The sequence below is a fragment of the Leopardus geoffroyi genome, chromosome B2 (assembly GCF_018350155.1).
Source record: "Leopardus geoffroyi isolate Oge1 chromosome B2, O.geoffroyi_Oge1_pat1.0, whole genome shotgun sequence".
NCBI lineage: Eukaryota > Metazoa > Chordata > Mammalia > Carnivora > Felidae > Leopardus > Leopardus geoffroyi.
Window position 1 is genome coordinate 41,705,960 of NC_059332.1, and position 21,550 is coordinate 41,727,509.

At 39.5% G+C, this 21,550-nt stretch overlaps 1 protein-coding gene across 3 annotated transcripts in view; it reads right to left on the reverse strand.

Moving 5' to 3' along the window:
• Positions 1 to 21,550, reverse strand: part of XPO5 (exportin 5) — a 49,078-nt gene that overhangs the window by 15,173 nt on the left and 12,355 nt on the right. For all 3 annotated transcript variants that reach the window (XR_006717227.1, XM_045498329.1, XM_045498330.1), the window contains 12 exons: positions 19,193 to 19,292; positions 17,927 to 18,010; positions 17,066 to 17,191; positions 15,995 to 16,085; positions 14,470 to 14,598; positions 13,087 to 13,205; positions 9,479 to 9,634; positions 8,270 to 8,311; positions 7,857 to 7,946; positions 6,916 to 7,115; positions 6,022 to 6,121; positions 4,971 to 5,152 (listed from right to left, as the gene is read on the reverse strand). Coding sequence is in view for 2 of the 3 variants with exons in the window: in XM_045498329.1 (XP_045354285.1) it covers positions 4,971 to 5,152; positions 6,022 to 6,121; positions 6,916 to 7,115; positions 7,857 to 7,946; positions 8,270 to 8,311; positions 9,479 to 9,634; positions 13,087 to 13,205; positions 14,470 to 14,598; positions 15,995 to 16,085; positions 17,066 to 17,191; positions 17,927 to 18,010; positions 19,193 to 19,292 (1,419 nt within the window). In the remaining variant the exon portion in view is untranslated. The remainder of the gene's footprint in view (positions 1 to 4,970; positions 5,153 to 6,021; positions 6,122 to 6,915; positions 7,116 to 7,856; positions 7,947 to 8,269; positions 8,312 to 9,478; positions 9,635 to 13,086; positions 13,206 to 14,469; positions 14,599 to 15,994; positions 16,086 to 17,065; positions 17,192 to 17,926; positions 18,011 to 19,192; positions 19,293 to 21,550) is intronic.

Below are 21,550 nucleotides of genomic sequence, written 5' to 3' on the forward strand. Positions count from 1 at the left end.
CACACCAGGGAACTATAGGGGCCAAGGACAGATCACATTCTTCCCCCATAACCATTAAGTAGAATAGTTACAGGGGGCCTGGGTGGCTCAGTTGGTTAAACATCCTACTCTTGATCTTGGCTCAGGTTATGATCTCACGGTTTGTGAGATGGAGCCCTACATCAGGCTCAGTGCTGTCAGTGTGAAGCCTGCTTGGGATTCTTTCTCCCTCTGCCTTCCCCTGCACGCTTGCACTAAAAATGTAGGAACAATTAAGTAGTAGCAGGTTATCTCCATTTCTCCCTTCCCGCAACTTCTGGCAACCACCAATTTACTGTTTCTATAGATTTACCTATTCTAGATATTTCACACAAAGGGAATTACACAATAGTGGTCTTCTGTGTCTGGCTTCTTTCACTTAGCATAATGTTTTCAAGATTCAGCTACATTATAAAATGCTAACAGTACTTCATTCCTTCTTATGGCTGAACAAAATTCCATTATGTGCACGTACAAGGTTTTGTTCATCCATTCTACCACGGAAGGACATTTGAGTTGTTTCCACCAAATGGCTACCGTGATACAGTGCTGGAAGAACAACTGTCAGCAAGTAGTCGTCTGCGTCAACAAGTGTTCGTTTGTGTACTTGTTGGCAATTCTTTTGGGTACATACGTGTGAGTGGAAATGCTAAGTCGTGTAATTCTATATTTAATTTTCTGAAAAGTTGCCAAAGTATTTTCCATAGTAGTTGAACCATTTTACGTTCCCATAGGCAATGAACAAGGGTTTCTCCTCATCCTTGTCAACACGTAGAATTTTGTTTTTTTTTTAAATTATTACTTTTTGGGGCACCTGGGTGGCTCAGTTGGTTAAGCCTCCAACTTCAGTTCAGGTCATGATCGCACAGTTTGTGGGTCTGAGCCCTGCGATGGGCTTCGTGCTGACAGCTCAGAGCCTGGAGCCTGCTTCAGATTGTGTCCCCCTCTCTCTCTGCTCCTCCCCCACTCACATTCTCTCTCAAAAATAAACATGAAAAAAACATTTTTTTAATTAAAAAATTATTACTTTTTATTACAACCATCCTACTGAATGTGGAATGGTAGCTCATAGTTTTGATTTGCATTTTCCTAATGTCTAATGATGATGAGCATATTTTCATGGGCTTGTTGGCCATTTGATAATTCTTTGGAGCAATGTCTGTTCAGGTTTTTGCCCATTTTTAACGTTTTAATGTTTATTTTTATTTTTGAGAGACAGAGCATGAGCGAGGGAGGGGCGGAGGGAGAGGAGGGGGAGAGGGGGAGAGGGGGAGAGGGGGAGGGAGAGGGAGAATCCAAAGCAGGCTCCAGGCTGTCAGCACAGATACTGACGCAGGGCTTGAACTCACGAACCATGAGATCATGACCTGAGCCGAAGTCAGACGCTTAACTGACTGAGCCACCCAGGTGCCCCTCTTTTGCCCATTTTCTGATTGGGTCATCATTCTACAGGTCTTATGGCAGCCCCGAATTATTTTGAGAATTAACTTTATAGTGAATTGAAACTGAGGAGTTTGAAACTGAGAAGTTTGAGTCCCCTAACTTTGTTCTTCTTTTTCAAGATTGTTTTAGCTTTCTGGGGCCCCTTGCAATTCCATATCAATCTGAAGATCCCAACTTTTCTATTTCTGCAAAAAAGGCCATTGGAATTTTTTTTAAAAAAAAAATTTTTTTTTTTCAACGTTTATTTATTTTTGGGACAGAAAGAGACAGAGCATGAACGGGGGAGGGGCAGAGAGAGAGGGAGACACAGAATCGGAAACAGGCTCCAGGCTCTGAGCCATCAGCCCAGAGCCTGACGCGGGGCTCGAACTCACGGACCGCGAGATCGTGACCTGGCTGAAGTCGGACGCTTAACCGACTGCGCCACCCAGGCGCCCCTGGAATTTTAACAAGGATTGCATTGAATCTGCAGTTTGCTTTGTGTAGTTTTCTATCTTAACAAAATTAAATCTTCCAATTCATGATTATGGGATTCCTTTCCATTTATTTAGATCATCTTTAATTTCAGGAATGTCTTGTACTGCTCAGTGGTCTCCATCTGACCCACTAGGAATGACACTGTCCAACAGAAATATGATGTAAGCCACATAAGCCAATTAAAATTTTCTAGCCAGGCAAACTTAAAAAAGCAAAAACAAGTTACATTAATTATATTTTAATTAACCCAATGCACCAAAAAAAAAAAAAAAAAAAAAAAAATCAAAAACAAAAAACAAAACAAAAAACCCATCATTTCAACATCAATACAAAAAAATTATTAACAAGATATATCACATTCCTTCTTTGTACTAAGTTTTTGAAATCTGGTGTGTATTTTATACTTAAACCTTACCTCAATTCAGATTAATCACATTTCAAGTGCTCAAGAGCCAGTCTTGTGTTATAAGACTATTTGACAAGGAGTTAAAACTCAAAGCTCCAATACACAACTGGAGGGAATGTAAATGAGTACATCCCTTTAGAAAACTATCTGGTTCTAGACGTCTATAAAACCGAAAATATGTATATCTTATAAACTAAGAACTCCACTCCTACGTGTAGGATTCCGTCCCAACCCAACAGAAATTATGTGTACACCAAACACATTTACTAGAATACAAACTGCAGCACCACTGCACTGTTTGTCATAATGAAATGCTGGAAACTACTGAAAAGTCAATGCTAAATGACTAAGTGACAGCATAATTACATGATAGACTACCACACCAGCAACGAGAATGAACAAACCACAACTACATGCAGTAACTTGGATGACTCTCACAAACATGTTACTGAGCAAGAGAAGCCAGACAAGAAGGCATGCATGCTTCTGACTAATAAAGCTCAGAAAACCAGGCAAAATGGTGAAAGGCAAGAATAGTGGTTACCCTTGAGGAGTGGGTTAATGACCGTTTGCTAATGTTGTTTGTTGATCTGGATGCTGATCACACGGATGTGTCCGCTTTGTGAAAATTCATCTACATGCACCCGTAATTCCTATCCTTTTCTTGTATCTGTTTGTGCCCTTATATACTTTAAGATAAAATTTACTGAAAAAACAAGACAAAACTCTAATAGCTCCAGATGTACATAACTTAAAAGAATGGAACTGCTCCATAACCATGGTAAACACTTTTCAAAATCTCTTTTGATTGACTTTGGGATTTTCCAAAAACACTGAACTCTTAGAAAAGTATAGGGACAACCATACTATTGAGGTCTCGCCAAAACAGAAACGAACCATCTTTCCAAGTCTGGGTTCTTACCACATGGCCTCCAGCCACAAGCCTAGAAAGGCCCAGTTGATGGGTGTGTTGCTACCCGGCCTCATCACTTTCAGTTTTCTCCAAGCTACAGAAGAACCTTTTGGTTTTAAAAACATCAATATGGAAAAAAAAAACTTTCCTTGATTAAATATTTTACTACCTTCTCAGTATGCACGCCCTACTTCTTTATTGAAATCTTTCTTCTTTTTGAAATCAGAACAAAATACTGCCTATTTCCACAGACATATCCCCGGTGACCACTCTTTCAGATACTCCAGCTCTCCAATTTGGTCAACATTAAGACCTTTGATTCTTAGGCTGATGATCTAGGGAGTATGCTTCTAGGGCAGCGTCCCAAAGACATGAGTAATTTGGCTCGCCCAGTTGAGATGCTGCTCTTCCCACTGAGTAAGAGGCCAAAAGCACTGGAACGGAGCTCTAACGTACATATAACTCAGAAATACTATAAAATATAAAAAAGGAATCAAACTTTGCCTTGGCCAATAAGAACTAAATTCTAGCTATAACCTACTTTTCACCATCGAATGTCCCTGAATCATCAAATATGCCTCAGGTAACCGACAAGCCTAGGCTTGGCCTACTTCCACTTTACACTAGGCTCCTATGATTTATAACAGTGACTCTGAACCTTTAGTGTATGCACAAACCACCTGGGGATCTTGTTAAAAAACAGATTCAGATTTAATACAAGAGTGGGGCCCCAATTCTGTATTTCAGACAAGTTCTCAGGTGACACTAATGCTGCTGGTCTGAGGAGGAACATGTATCATGCTTTCCTCTGCCACGTTCAGCCACTGCATGTTTGGTCCATTTGAGAGTCATTATTCATAAATTCAGATGAGCTCATTTGAATACCACCCAGAAGGACTACTAGAGAAAGCAACTGTCCTGCTTCCAACAATTTGTTTAGTGACAAAAATCTGGACAAATAAAACCTAAAGTAAAAAGCAGGGATAAAGCATAAAGAAGTCGGGGTGCCTGGGTGGCTCAGTAGGTTAAGCGTCCGACTTTGGCTCAGGTCATGATCTCGCCGTTCCGGAGTTCGGGCCCCATGTCCGGCTTTGTGCTGACAGTTCAGAGCCTGGAGCCTGTTTCAGAGTCTATGTTTCCCTCTCTCTCTCTGCACCCCCTCCCCCACTGCTCACGTTCTCTCTCTCTTAAAAATAAATAAACATTAAAAAAAAATTAAAGGGGCGCCTGGGTGGCTCAGTCGGTTAAGCGTCCAACTTCGGCTCAGGTCATGATCTCATAGTTAATGAGTTCGAGCCCTGTGCACTGGGCTTTGTGCTGACAGCTCAGAGCCTGGAGCCTGCTTCAGATTCGGTGTCTCCCTCTCTCTCTCTGCCCCTCCCCTGCTTGCACTCTGTCTCTCTCTCAAAAATAATAAACATTAAAAAAAAAATTTTTTTTTAAAGTATAAAGGAATAGAGGAACACAGAGGAAAGGCTCAAAATGAGAAAAGCCATTTTGGGATTAGGTTCCACGTGTTCACTTGGACAGCAACACTTACGCAAGCGAGAGCTAGAATTATTTTTAAAAAGAGACCCCAATCTAGAGAGAAAGAAGACCTAATCCCCCATTTACTACCACCATGATCTGAAGAAATGTAAGGAGATTACACTTCTGAGATTCTTAAGGTAAAAGAAACCCACCGACAACAGAAAAACTATTATTCCAACTCACCTTATAAGGGCAAGCAAATTGTCAAGAAGTTTCAGAATCTGTTCTGTGCAAGGGTTACGGAAGATTGGATTGCCACTGGGTGTATAACCCACGACGAATCCCCCAGCTTTGGCCTCTTCTAGGTCAGTGGGCCAGCAAGTTCGCTTCACAACACCCAGAATACTATATACACAAAAGCTCATCTATAGAAAAACATAAAACAAAAGATACCCATAAAGAGCAAGAAAAACCACAAGTGTTATTATGCATATGCAATATTATGGCAAACGTGATACAGAAGCCAGAGAGAAGGAAAGGAGCCCCATTTATTTAAATAAATTCCTGTCCCTTCTTTTAAGGTCAATCTAAGAGGGATCCTTTCATTGCCATCTTTAGGACCAGTGGTAGGCTCTAGAAGTTTCCTTTACATGAGGTTGTCCTTCCAGAGGCTGCACTGACCCTCTTGTAGGATCCCAATTAGAAGGTGGCCTGGACATGCTTCACAACCAAGTGTTTAGACTGCCAACATTTCGTCTTGTTTTGGCTGACCTTGCACCCCACCCACCCTCCATCTTGGGCCCTCACAGCTTTTGCTCTAATCCTCACTCATGGCACTCTCAACCAACCTACTACTTGCCAGGTTAAGTAGAATTCTGCCTTATTGGAACCAAGAACAATGTTTATTTGAATAGCAAAGAACTGAAAACTCTCAGGTTTGCAAGTTAGATCATCATTTAAGACTCTACTTCCCAGACAGCAGTGGCAGGGAGGACTCATACTGCCCACCAAATTCTGACCTAATTCCTCATTACACTTCACTCTTCAGAGCTAGTTAGAGATCCTTAAAGTCAAAATAACGAGTTCAAAGAAAAGACCATCTGCTTTGCTGTAGGAACTAACACAAGAATTCAAGAGTAAAGAAGAAAAGAAAGGAGAAGCTTAGGGAAGTGGAGACTCCCAGATTTCTCATGCACATTAAAAAAAACATACATCTTTAAGAAACTCAACAAATGACAACACCCTATTCCCACCTGGGGCCAATGCAGCTTCCCATTCCCAGCCGTTTACTCACTCGTGCACGGTTTAAGCCACAGGGATCCTCCAGGCCTGGGTCACAGCTCTTGCGATCCGCTCCCACATAGGCAATAAAAGCATCAACATCTGACAGCACTCTGAAGGTTGCAGTGGCAAAGACAAGTTATACCATGATTTTAAGCAAAGTGAATTTCTTCCACAAAAGCTAATAAGCTATGATTATTTAGCTCCAAAGAGCAGTTGTTATAAAGTGAAAGGAACCTAATCATATTGTTAGCTGTCATTTGAAGGTTTAAATTTCTCCTCCCGCTTCTTTTTTTTTTAATATTTACTTTGAGAGAGAGAGAGCGAGAGCGAGCGCACACATGCTCAAGTTGGGGAGAGAGAAGGGGAGGGAGAGAGGGAATCCCAAGCAGGATCCATGCTGTCAGCACAGAGCCCAATGCAGGGCTCGATCTCACGAACCTTGGGAACCCTGAGCTGAAATCAAGAGTTGGACGTTTGACCTGACTGAACCACCTGGGCGCCTACTTCTCTTCCCACTTCTAAATGTCATTAGCAAAAAGAATGCGAGCTTGAGAATGCTCCATGGGCACACATAAGTGTCTATGCGATGCCTACTATACAGCCTCTATTGGCTGTTCTCATTTCTCTACATTGGTTCATGCTGCAATGTAGACACCATAGCAATTCTGACTCTGTGGCCTCCTGACCATACTACCTACTTTTACTCATTTCTTCTCTCTCCTTATGCCTCTGTACTGAAGGTGACATTTTCAACAATGAGAATTAAAGACTGCTTTTAAACTTCAAATATCACCAATGGGGTCATCACGCCTTGATATCCTCATACTCCCACCCTGGGAATAGCTCTTAAAATAGAATGGGTGCTCCAGTGCAGTGAGGATCAGGGGCAAAGGATCTCCTCTACCTGTGCATGTCTTCAGAAAGCCAGATGCTGGCCACTGGTGCCATCAGCTCCTCTAGGAACACCTTCTGACGCTCGTAGTTCTTGAATTGGTTGCTAATGAGAACCAGGGCTTCCATGAGGGCACACTTCTCCATTTGTGTCAAGAGTAACTCATTGGAGAGGAGCTGCTTCACATGGTTATAAAGCATGTCAAAATTGGGCTGCAGATTACAAAGAAAAATACCCAAAGGTGATGAAGGTCTGATTTTTCAAGGAGAGGTGGGTCACTCAAGGAAGGTGGAAAGAGGATCAAGGCATTCCTAGGAAGGTCAGGCCTATAAGACTGTCACTTAGTAATTTAGTTATAGCGTTCTTTTGCCTGAACAAGCAAGGCAATTCAGGCAGAAGGTGGTTCTTGTCTCATTTGGGTAACTGTACTTCCCCACAGTACAACTGTGAAAACAATGTCTTTTTTTCTGTATCAACTTTTATAGTATATTTACAAAGATCAGTTTGTTTATACATGTTAGGAAGATACGTAACTGCCAGTATTGAGAAGAAATTTCTGGTTAATTTGTAATCTGGAATAGTACAAAATTTCCTCTAGCAACCCTCTAAAACAGGCTGGGATTTGCATCTGGCTTCTATCAAGATTAGGCACACCATTTGGCAGTAGTAAAGAATACCACCCAGTACGGTAAAAACGTGTACACTGACAGGGAAAACTTGGTCATCTATATGGAAAAGAACCACACATTTTGAGGAAATAATTTGCATTTTTAACTCCATTACTAAGTAGGAGAGGAAGAAGGCCATCAACTCAGGGATACTTACTTGAAGCAAAGCTACATACAGTTCCTAGCTTTCTCTTTATATGAGGTATACTTAGGGCTGGATTTACAGAACAGTGTAACTAAACTCAACAGGTCTCAGTGGCTACTGGTCAGAGTCCAGGAGCTTACCAGTACGAGCTGGGGGTAGTCACGACATGTCTTGATGATGGAAGAACAAGCATGTCTCCTCACATTCCTCACTGCCCGGGTTCTGGGGGCCTGGAAAGACATTCAACAAACTTGGGGCCACTTTTAATGTAATTTACAGATGCTGCACAGAATCACATAAAATACCTCCTTCAGAGACAAATTCACAATTTTCACACTGTGGGAGTTTAATGGAGTGACATTTATAGTCACCATGAATACACATGTTCACTGATTTTGCCTTAGAGTATCTCTACTATAAACACCATACCATAGGACTATGTCCTGCCTTTACTAATAACCCCTTCTACTTATAAAAAAAATCTAGCCTTATGGGTTAGGCATTCATACTTTTGCTCTCCAGAAGTTAGGATTTGCTGAATTAATGGTCTTACCTTACTTTCTTCAACAGTTTCAAAAGTGACAGATGAAAATAGCTAAGGGTAAGAAAAAAAGTCACTCATCAGTACCAAATGCATAAAGTATTTAAAAATAATACTTAGATCTAGGTTTCCCACAAAATCCCAAAAGTGTAACAAAAGGGTTTTCAATCAGTGTTACGAAATTTCAGAGTTTTTCTCAGATAACTCTACAAAAGGCTTGAGACTCACAACTTTACTATCAACCATTTCACAAAGGTGAAGGTCCCAGAAACCCCGAATAATCCAAGCCAACAGCCAAACACTCAACTATGGTGATTCCCTCACCATGGTGTAACTTCTCGACTCTTTAACCTAATACAGCATGACTACTGCCCTAGTCACTAGGACAGAATTATACTCTAACAAAGGTCTAATCAAGAAACCCCATGGATATTCCCCAATTCATAGAGTATTTCTGTTGCAACAAATGAGTCCACCTTTTTGAAGTTCTACTGAATTTTGTAACGCACGTTCTCATTTCTTTTTTCTTCTTTGGGGGCTTCTCGTTCTTTGCCTTCCTCCCCTGGTGACGATCCCCTGGGTTCCCTGCTTGAGCTACATGTCCATCTCTACATACATATCACCCTCTTTCCTACAGCTTCACCTCTACTGTAGGCACTTCTATGATGATGCCACCTTAATATTATAATTTTCTAGAGTCCAGACCTTTAACCTCAAATAGTATTCTGTGAGGTGCCTCCTAGATGTTGTACATATACTTCAAACGTAGTATCCCCAAACTGAACTTACTCCTCTTCCTTACTCTTACCAAATCCAGTATTCTCACTCAGGTGGTGCTCCACTTACTCACCTAAACAGGAATCCCAAAAACCATCCGCACTGACCATTCCTCTCACAAATCCCCTCCTAATAATCTGATAGCACACTTTGATATCCTTCTTTAGGTATTCTTTTCCACTTTTCAGTATATCTGGCTATTAACTGCAATGCCACATGGGCACAACAACTGTTTATGTGATTTTATTTCCAAACAGAGCATCTAAAGGATAAGTAAGCCTTTTCTACTAACATGGTACCCGATCCACAGTAAGCACTGCATATTTGATGAATGAATAAATGACTCTTTATTAGCTTGTCTCAAAGACTCTCAAAAATAGTTACAAAAAACAATAATTAGCTCAAAAATGCCAAAACAAAGTTTATAAAGGAGATGGCATTTACCTTAGAGAAGACCTGGGGCAGGAACTCTGGTCTGTAGGTGACAAATGGAAAGAGTGCAGAGACATTAGTGAGGACACAGGACAGGATGAGAGGATCCTTGGTGTCAAAGTTCAGGACCATTTGCAACAGCTCTATTCCATCATTAACAGGAAGTGCCTATAATACAGACATGAAAAGGAGGTTGGCAGGGCTAATAAGCACTTGTGGTAAATTGACCTTTAGGTTTTGGTTTATAAATACATAATATGGTTCACCACATACGGTTTTATATACTGCTTTTTATAAGCAGTACCCCATGTTATTAAAACTTTTCCTAAATGATGCTACTATGTGCTTTCATAAAGATGTAGCTTTTCCTACTACTAGACACTGAGAATGTTGCTAGTTCTTTACTACTAAACACAGTGCTAATAAATATCTCTGCAAAAAGATTTTGGCTACATTTTCAGTAATTTCATTTGAAGAAGAAATTTTTGGGGATGACTGGAATTACTTAATCAAGAGGTATGGGTATTTCTGAATTAGTATTTTTCTTCTTTACAAGCTGCATCAATTGATTCTCTACCCACCCATATGCCCTTCTTACCATGTTCTCAGCAGCAGTTTGAGTTTATTCCCTAAAACCTTTGCAGTGAAACAAGGAGTTTATATAAATTTGCATTTCTTCAGTTGTGAAATATTCCAGGCCTTTAAAAAGGTGTAAGCAATACTTTAATAGCTCTCCATATGACCCCTTTGAGAAGTACAATGTTACTGACAGAGTGGTTGTTTTGTGTGCATACCCTAGAGGTAGCCACTATCCTGAATTTGATGTTCACAGTTTCAAGGATTCCCTCGTTTCTGTATATTTTTCCACAAATATACACATTCATAGTTACACAGAATTGTATGCCTACTTTTGTAGCTTGCTGTTGGGGGTCAACATTATGTTCATGAGAAATCATCCTTTTTTTTTTTTTTTAAAGTTTATTTATTTTGAGAGAGAGAGAGAGAGAGAATGCACGTGCACAAGCTGGGAAGGGGTAGAGAGAGAGGGAGAGAGAATCCCAAGAAGGCTCTGCACTAGCATGGAGCCTGATGCAGGACTCGATCCCAAGAACCCTGAGATAATGACCTGAGCTGAAATCAAGAGTTGGATGCTGAACCGACCGAGCCACCCAGGTGCTCTGAAAATCATCCTTATTCAAAGTATACCCTGGTTCTTTTTTTACTGCTCTATAAATATGTTATCTTCTATTCTGTACAGTCTATTGGGGGATAGTAAGTTTTTTCCTTGGCTCAACACACAAGGATTCTCTTCAATATTGGGGCTTGATGCACATGCAGGGTTTCTTCAGAGTACAGACTTAGCAGTGAAGTTGCTGGCTTATAAGGCGAGGCATCTCCACTAGACACTGCCAAATTATTCTCCAAAGTTGGGATACCAATTGTTTAAGAGATATAAGCTTTTATAGTAAAGATATTAATCCCACCGGTATTTACTCCAAATATTGCCCCAAGTTTGCCTTTCAAAGTTTGCAAGTTAAGAAAAAAATACGTAGTTATAGTCATTCAATTCACTTTTTTGTCATTACTTTCATTGCTTTTCAACTTAGGGACCTTTCCTCAAACACTAATTTTCCCCAATACTGTTTATTAAATGACCCAATCCCTCTCAATTTCTTTGGGATGCTTATACAAGCTCCAGGTTGTTTCTGGTCTATTTTGTTCCAATGAGCCGTATCTAATGTGAGTACCACACTGCTTTAAAACAATGTAGCTTTTTATTTTACTGTCTGAGGCAAATCAATCCTCATTTTCAAAATGTGATTTCCTCCCCCTCCAAAGCTATTCCATACCTCACTCCATTGCTAAAATAAGTCCTCTGGACATATAAGCTCAGCTAATGCCACTATAAACGAGAAGTAGCTTTTCAAAAATCCTTTCTAGCCAAAGAACCTCTTGGTCAAACTCTCTCACGGGATAAAAGCTGAGCTGCTCTGATGGACCCTGGGTGAGGGGGGGGACCAAGAGCACAATGTGAGCAGTTTGTAAAACCGCCGGATTAGGCGATACTACGCAGAGTCAGAAACTGGTAGCAGCAAGTGGGAATGTAACAGGCTGAGATCCGTCGTGTGCACACTTGTGGGACACAGAACGTGTTACAGCTTTGTTAATAAGTTGGTGAATAATTTCATCATATACAATTCACCAAACACTTTAGGAATGCTTCATTCTGACCCATTTTATTTTGGTGAAGAAAAAAAAGGTTTTAGAGTCAGAGGTTTGTCACTAACAAACCCAAATACTACTACCTAGGAATCTCCTCAGGAAAAAAGAATTTCGTTCTATCGTTCTTCTCCCCACTAACTGTTCAGACTCTTACTCAATTTCTTGCACAGGGGCCATGCTGACCTTCTCTGTTCCAGTTTTAGTGTATGTGCTGCCAAAGTGAGCACCTACTCAATTTCTAATTGTTACCTTTGCTTTGTTTCCAGTCCCCATCTTTCCCTTATACACAATCCAACGTTTTGTACCTTTTGACCAACTAATATTTGGCATTTTGACCAAATACCAGCATATTAAATGACTTAGCAAACAATCCAGCCTACAACCTACGAGGCACCCTTCCCCTGATACTGCCAGTCCTTTCATATATTTTAAAGACAAGTACCTGACAAACCGCGACCACTTCATTCTCCTGCTTTCCAACAGGGTCATACCCACATATTTGGCTCCACCAAGGTGTCTAATTAAAAATACCAGGAAAGGAAACCCCACAACCATTTCCCTTGATTCAGTGAAAAAAGGGCTTTCTTGACAGTTCCATCTAAATCTGAAAAAGGGCGCATTTAGTAAAAATGCAGAATCTAAGTACAATTTCCCACCTAAATTTTGGAACAAACTCTGAATACCATCATTTCAAACTGAAACGAATCAACGGAAAAGCAGATGACGTTAATGACTCTAAAACCTAATTTGTTAATATGCCATTTGTGAGAAAAAGCACTATATATCTCACTTATCTTCAAAGGATTTAGATTCTTCCTACAACTAACCTGGAACATACTAAGACATAATCACTTTAAAATGAGTGATCCAATGATTTTAACCTAACAAACCTAGTTAATACAGTATATACTATCACCTACTTAATTATAGCTGCATCTAAGGTAGATAAGAGAAGAATGATATAGTTCATATGAAATACACAGAAACAAGATCAATTTATTCATATTCAGGAAAGAGGACACTGATAAGCTAACATGAATATTCTGGTCTACCTGCCGTAAACTGAGAAGGATGCTTAATGGCAAACATCTCTGAAGATTTTCCAATTCAAGATTACCATTACTGTCCTCCCTGCAATACCTGTTGTTCACTGTACTAACAGGGTTTGTCTTATTATCTCCTTAAAATAAAGACTGAACACTGTACACTTAGAGACAGAGGCTTGAATTTGAGGCTCAGCTCTGCTGTTTACTAGCTATTTGAACTTGAGTATGTTATTTAACCTGATTCTCCATTTCCTCTTCTGTAGGATGCACATCCACAGATTTTCTAATCCCTCTGTCAATTTTAAAGAGATCAAAATCACTATGCCATCGGCACAGGAAACAGTTACTTACGTCTTTATCTAGTGTCCGAAACATCTGGTTGATCACACTTTCCAAAAAAAAGGTCATGGCTTCCCACTGCACAAATGAAGACGAGAAGATGGAGCAGAGGCTGCCTTCGCCAGTTCCAGCTGTAAGAGAACAGGGTTTTAACACAAACACCACCACCACCACCACTACCACCACCACTACTGCCACAGGATCACAGAAGACAGGCAATGGGGTCTTAGACTAAGACCACTTAATTTCACAGTTGAAGGAACAGGGTAATCTAACCCCTCTCAGCCTAGAGAAAAAAAGAACTAAAAGTAGAGAGAAGTTCTATTCTGCCTCCACCTCTAACAATGAGCTGTGTGAATTCACCTCTGTGAGTCATATCTATAAAACCACTTTGAAAGCATCAAGAACAGTGCCTAGTCAATCACAGGCGACTGAAATATATCAACTAATCTCTCCTTTCCTTGCCCTTTATAACTTGTCTTTGAAAACCTATAGAATTAATTAAAATACTTGAGACCACAAAGAGTCCTTCCAAATAAACAACTAATACACAAAATGCTTCTTCACATCCAGTAGCCTCATGATAACTGCAAGGGCTATTATCTAGAGAACTGCGCCACCCTCCAATTTCACATTAAAGCATATCACTCAAACAGAAGAGCACAGGCAAAAAGATTTACAAATTACTTTTCTTGTTTCCATATAGTGCTTCCATTTACTAGCTTCCTCTTGGTGCAACACATTTGGCCTCCACAAACATTCAACTTACTAGATACCAAGACGTTTAGAGTCAACTGTGAATATGCAAAACAGAATGTTAAATCCTGTGAATGTCAACTAACTAGTGTGGTTGGTAAGTGACCGTAAATATGGAGCCTTTTGAAAGGAGTAGCTTCTAGCTTTTCCTGTTTTATTAAATCTTGTCACACACAGCATGCATTAACAAGACAACAGATGATATAGAGTATAGAGAAGTTACCTGGCTTATGCATTTGGGTACAGAGCTATTAGGATTTTATATAAAGTGGCATTTCCAAAGGCTATGAGGTGGCTGAGTGATATGGAAAGTCCCCGCACTGCTCCTATTATGCCTAACAAGACATTCTTTTGAGTTTAGGAATGGTTCTATGCAAGAACTTGGTAGAAAAGCTTTAAAAATTAAGTCTAGACATGCAATTTGTTAAGATGGTGCCCAAAGTGAAGTAATATAATCAACAATGTGCAATTGGCTGACTCTGTTAGAAAACAAATGTGAAGACAAAACTGACAGGAGCATGGTTTTACCCTATTTTTGAACACTATTAGCATGTTGTTCTAAGTATGGCTCAGAAGGTTTATTTCCTATGTATATTTGATACAATACTTCACTAATGTTTAGAAATAAAAACATCTTACAGTTCATGGATCCAGGATCAACAGAAATTGACAGCTGATACTTCAGCCACTCCCCAGCCATCTGGAAGCTAGTCTTTGGATCCAGACGACACGCTAACCTCATTACCTCTCCTTGCTGGGCCCGGGAGGCTGCCAAGAGAAAGATGTAAATCAATAAGCAGCATGTAATAGGTGCTTAATGTTCATTCATTTATCCATCCCAGGAGAAGAATGTTCAGAGACTCTGTTCTGCAGATTTGTGCTTTGAATGTAACAAATGTTCAATAAAGATGAACAAATCCAGAAATTTTCAATTTTAGGGATTTCAAATTTCAAATTTTAGGGATTGCCCTACCATTCAATCCTCAAAGAGGCAAACTAAAAGTGATCTCCCATTTCTGTTGGAATTAAAAGATTAGATTGGTACAGACGTAAAACAATGTGGCTGCTGTGAAAACCAGCCTGGCAGTTCCTCAAAACATTAAACATAAAATTACTATACGATCAAATAATTCCCTTTCTAGGCATACACCCAAGAGAAATAAAAAACGTGTCTGTCCACTCAAGAACATGTACACACATGGTATAGCAGCATTATTATTATTTTTTTTAAGTAAGTTCTAGGCCCAATGTAGGGCTTGAACTCACAACCCCGAGATCAAGAGTCATATGCTCTACTGACTGAGCCAGCCAGACACCCTAATAGCAGCATTATTCTTAACAGCCAAGAGGTGGAAATGATTCAAATATCCATCAACTTATGTGGTATGCTCATACAATTAAATATTGGTGATAAAAAGAAACAAAGTATTGATTACACCATAACATGAGTGAATTTTAAAAACATAACCGTACATGAAAGGAGGCAGTCACAAAAGATCATATATTGTATAATCTGTTCTATATGAAATATAGAAATAGAGGATTACTGGTTGCCTGGTGCTGGTGGGGGGATGGGGGAACTGGGAATGATTGATTGCTAATGGGCACAGGGTTTCTGGGGGTCATGAAAATGTCCTAAAATTGTGGCAATAGTATAAATATATAAAAAATATGTAAAAAACCACTGAATTGTATACTATAAATGGGTGAAATGTATGGTAAACAAATTACATCTCATAAGGCTGTTATTTAAAAAAATAAAAGAATGGTGTGGAACCAGCCAGGCTACAGAAAACCCAGAACACAACTAGGCTATTAGATAGCCTATATTTTTTAGAGGACCAGCAAAGTGAGATGGTATTTAATCCCAAGTATAAAAAAAAATTCAAGTGCCTAACACACTATTACTACCTAAACATCAAAGTCCAAAGGTTGTGTATGTGCACATGCGTGTGTGTGCATGTAATGCGTGTGCAAGAGAGGCTACTATACCTAGAATGAGTGCAATCCCAGTACCCTCTGCAATATGAGACTAGAGATTAAACAGGCTGCTGTCCAGATTTTGGGCCTTTAATATAGAACCCCAAGGGTCATACACTATGATTCATAATACTAGATGCCATTCTTAGACTACTGGGAGAAATTCCAGGCCACTATCACTTACAGTTGAAGAAAGCATTGAAGTCCTCATCACTATCAAAATCAAATCGAGAATATTCACAGCTAGGGCTATCTGTTTTAGAAGGAAAGCCCATCTGCAAAGAGAAAGATAATTGGGGTAGGGGATGAAAACAGACCTATCAAAAGAGTCTTAAACTCTAGTAGGAGCTGAAGAAGTTTTTAAAGAAGAATTAAGGGTCTGCATAAGATCTTTTTAAATAAGTAACTGCTTCTGGTCTACCCCAAGTCCACCATTTTCTCCTAGTTCCAATAATCCTGACAGCGGTAGAAAAGAGAACACTCATTTGACACTCTCCTCTAGATTCCTCAGGGAGAATTAAATTCTAGAATTTGCTTAGGGTGCCTGAGTATAAGGCTGTCTCAACACAATGTGCTAATACAGTAGGCAATAAGCAAAAAAGAATCTAGAACTATGTGTCTCCTTAAATGCTGACCCCCGGGAACAAGCATGAAACTTTGTATGTTTCACTTAAATGGTAATGAAGACCATGGCAAAGAATTAGAGCAGGGTGTGCCATGTGCTAGCATATTCCTTGAGGAAATAAGAGGACACTTAAATAGGTCCCATTCTCTGATTTTACAAATCAAGATTAAGCATCTGTCAGCTGCAAAAGCACTTAGCTGATCTCAAGGAATTCACAAGCAACTTTATAGAGGTGGTGAGCAATTTGCTTCCACTCTCCCTCCTCCCTTCTCAGTCACCCTCATACTCTCACGGACCTTCAGACACAATCACATATTACCTCCTCTTAAAATCTTGACTCTACCCTGCCTGCTTTCAATCTCTGAAAAGCATTATCCCGTTGCATGGTCATGGTCATTGCTCTTGTCCTACTTCTTCCTAGCACCTAGCCCAATACTTACTATAAAAGTGCTCCAAAATATGAAAAAGTAGATTATAATGACCAGTTTGGACTGCTTTCTTCTTGGTGAATAAGAGAATGACATGTCCAAGGAAGAGATCTTAGTGACCAAGACTGGGCTGTCACCTGGATGCCAATCTAAGTCTTATTGTGTGTAATTCGCACTGCACATTTTGATTCCCAATGCATACCTTGACCAAGTTAGTCATAGAAGCACGAAGATATTTTGGTATTATTGCTAACAGCAAAGGGTCACGGGATAGGATCTCATGACGGAAAAGTGCCCCCCAAGTCATTTGAGTTGAAGAGCGCAGAAACTAAAGGGAAAGAAAAAAAAGAGAAACCTCAGTTTAAGGTCTGCATTTTATATAACCAAGATTATGACTTAGCTCAGCAATTATCAACAGTATTTTTTCATGGAAATAAATCTCTGTAATATTTTGAAACTGGCCATGCTGTACGGCATCAGTAATGACGGCCCGTTACAGACCACATACTAATGACACAGACCGTGGGTCAGGTGCAATTCCTGGAGTGTGAGCTGAGCTTTACCACTTTTTCTTCTTGTTTTATTTTAGGTAAGCTCTACGCCCAATGTGAGGCTCGAACAACCCAGAGATCAAGAGTCATATGCTCTACTAACTGAGCCAGTCAGGTGCCCCTCTACCACTTTCTTTAATGGCAAAAAAGGATACAGGAATCTCAGGGTGGTATTACAAGGAAAACCTTAAATGTGAGAAATTAATTTTATAACACAATCAATTAGACTTTTGCACTTAAAATACCTTTAGGAGCAAATCACCCGGGATATAGCTCACATCTGATAGAACACTAGCAGAATATTACCTGAGGGGAAAAGCTGTTGACCTACATGACGCAATGCTTGGCTCAGGAAGAAGACTCAATAATTCTTTAATGAAATGACACTATAGTTACTTCCTAGGGCCTTAAGAGTCATATTTTATACACAAGCTCCTAATTACTTCAGGTCATAGTGCTTCATTTTGGTTTACTTAACTAAAATTTTGAGATGTTGCCTACATAAAGTTTACCTGACTTGGATGGGTTGTGAAAGCAAGAAAAGATTCCAGGTATTTTCCAAAGTTTGCTGGTGTTTCTACATCAGAATCCACACCCTGAGGGACAAAAAGACCACTACATTAATGACACTGATGGCGGGGGTGGGGTGGAAGAGGACAGCAAGAAGAGTAACAAATACAGCTGACCCTTGAACACAGGGGTTAGGGGTAAAAAATCCACATATAACTTTTGATTCCCCCAAAACTTAACTGCTAACAGCCTCCTATAGACCAGGGGCCTTACTGATAAAATAAACAATACATACATGTATATATATTATATATTGTGTTCTTATAATAAAGGAACCTAAAGAAAAAAAAATGTTAAGAAAATCATAAGAAAGAGAAAATATATCTACAGAACTGCACTATATTGTCAAAAAATACCTGAGCATAAATGGACCCATGCAGCTCAAACCTTGTTGTTCAAGGGGCAACTGTACAGAACTTAAACCCCCACAAAGTTCAGTTTTAAAAGGACCATACACTTCCTTGTGACCTAGGGCATCAACTCAAGGATTTACCTCCTTAATCGTTATCATTAAAACTCATTCTGTGGTCAAATACGAAAATAAAAAAGAGCATTCATTTCACAAATCACAGAAAGAAAAAAATCTGTATTACTGCTTCAGACCTGGTCTATTCAGATTTCTGTGACCAAATCTATTAAACAACCACTTGATGGTATACATCTCATGTCTGAAGACCTGTCCTCTCTAACCATTCAAACCACCACAAAAAGACGTAACATTAGATGCAAACGTCTATACCAATTGTCCTCTCAACTTGTAAGACTTGAGTTCTTAAGTATTTCCCTAAAGACAGGTATTTCTAAGTCAATCAGACTAAAGTTTTCTTTTATGACCAATAATATCCTTTAAATTTGGGAAAAGAGTTCTTTATTTGAATGCATAATATTTCATAATCTAATAGACCTCAAAGGGTAATGCATTCAGCAAACTGATATTCTACAGGTACCAAAATTCAGAAGAATGGCAACGTTGACTTTATGGAATAATAGATGTGGATGTTTCCTGTTGACATCGATAACTGACTTGTTAAGAGAAATTTACATCATTCAAACCCTTTTACAAGAATTTAATCTATAAAATCGTATGAAATAACCTGTAGGGCAATTTCCACAAGGCTAAAATCAATGGCATGTTTCACTCACTATACAAATATAACTTTCTAAATGTTCCACTCAAATGGTCCTGAAACTTGCTAGAAAGTGCTCACCAGCAATGCACAGAGCTGATTGCCCAGAGCACATAAGACCTGACAGAGTCTCTTCAGGAAGACATAGTGTTTTTCTACCAAGCCTCCTCCATCAGCAGTCCTGTAAGATGAGAAAATAGTGTGATTAGGTGTACATCAAGAGAACCAAAAGGATTCCCACCAAATGCAGCTGTATGTGGTCTGTGCTTCAACATTCAAATTTCTGCTGATTATTAAAGTTAAAAAACTAAAAAAAAAACAAAAACAAAAAAACAAAAAACCTCCAACCAAACACTGAAAGATCAATGAGTAATAAGGTTCAATGCAATCTTATCCCTCAAAGAAGCACTCTAATTTTGCACATTATATGGTCTTTGAGTATTTTGGGTTAAATAAGATAAACTCTGAACACGACTGCATACAAAATGCATACATACACTTATAGGCATGAAAAGCTGCACAAAAAGACATTTGTTGATACCCAGGGAGGACTTAACAAGAGATCCCTAGGCAAAGCATGTCACAATTCCTTATACCGCTGACAAAAATAAAAGGACTATAATCAAGAAAATGAAAAGACAAGCGACAGACTGGGAGAAAATATTTGCAAAAGACACATCTAATAAAGGACTGTTATCCAACATATACGATGAACTCTTAAAACTCCACAATAAGAAAACAACCTGATTAAAAAAATAGACCAAAGGGCTTAACAGACACCTCACCAAAGATATACAAATGACAAACATATGAAAAGATGCTCCACATCATATGTCATCAGGAAATTGCAAATTCAAACAAGATACCACTACACACCTATTCGAATGGCCAAAATCCAGACCACTGACAACACCAAATGCTGCCAAGGATGTGGAACAGGAACTCTCATTCATTGCTGGTGAGAATGCAAAATGGTATAGACACTTTGAAGACAATTTGAGTTTCTTACAAAATTAAGCATACTGTTAACATATAGTCCAGCAATCACACTTCTTAGTATTTACCCAAAGAAACTGAAAACATGTTTACACAAAAACTTGCATGTTTATAACATGTGAAGCCTGGATGTTTACAGATTTGTTCTTAACTGTCAAAATTTGGAAGCAACCCAAATGTCTTTTGGTAGGTGAATGAATAAACTGGTACATCCAGACAATGGGGTATTATTCACTGCTAACAAGCAATGAACTTTCAAGCCATGAAAACACATGGAAAAACCCTAAATAGCATGTTACTAACTGAAAGAAGTCAATCGGAAAAGGCTATATACTATATGATTCCAATGATGTGACATTCTAGAAAAGGTAAAATTATGGAGAAAGTAAAAAGATCAATTGTTACCAGAGGTTGGGATGGGGGAGGAGAGATGAATAGGCAGAGCACAGAGGATTTTTTGGGTACTGAAAATAGTCTGTATGATACATACATGTTTTTACAAATTTGCTGAAACCCACAGAATGTACCCATAGAATATACAACACCCAAGAGTGAACCCTAAAACTATGGCTGGATGATTATAATGTGTCAGTGTAGGTTCATCAATTCTAACAAATGGACCACTCTGGTCGGGGATGTTGGTAATGGGGGAGGCTATGCGTGTGTGGGGGCATGGCGTATACGGGAAATCTCTGTACCTTCACTGAATTTTGCTGTGAACCTGAAATTGCTCTGAACAATGTAAGTTTCTTTTTTAAAAGCAATAAAAACATAACCTTGTGTGTCATTTCTCCAAGTAATTTAGTTCAGATCTATAATCCTTTATCTACTGTTTCAGAATCAAGATAGCTCTTAAAAAAAAATAACTTACTTGGTGGCAAAACCTAACCTGAAATGATGCAGGGATATTCACACTAATGAGAGTAAGAACTAGTGTGGACAGCAGCCATGTTAGCTGTGTTCTGGAGCCAGCAGAGTATAATGTAAAAAGCATGGGCCTTGAGGTAAGCAAGACCTAGGCTCTAGTGATGTTGAAGGGCAATATGGCATTATGGTTTCCAGTGCAGGCTCTTGAGTCTTGATTCAAACCGCCTGGGTTTGAATCATACCTTTACTCACAGGTATCAGTAAGTAACACAAATGGAAATGGGACACCTCAGTGTGAATGTCATGGTCTTTACGGAACTAAGAAATGGGCCCTGGAGGGGCGCCTAGGTAGCTCAATCGGCTGAGCATCTGACTTCAGCTCAGGCATGATCTCACAGTTCATGGGTTTGAGCCCCACAACGGGTTCTATGCTGACAGCTCAGAGCCTGGAGCCTGCTTCAGATTCCGTGTCTCCCTCTCTGCCCCTCCCCCACTTGCGCTCTCTCTCTCAAAAGTAAAATAAACATTAAAAGAAAAAAAAAAGAAATGGGCCTTGGAAACAGTAACTACAGTGGC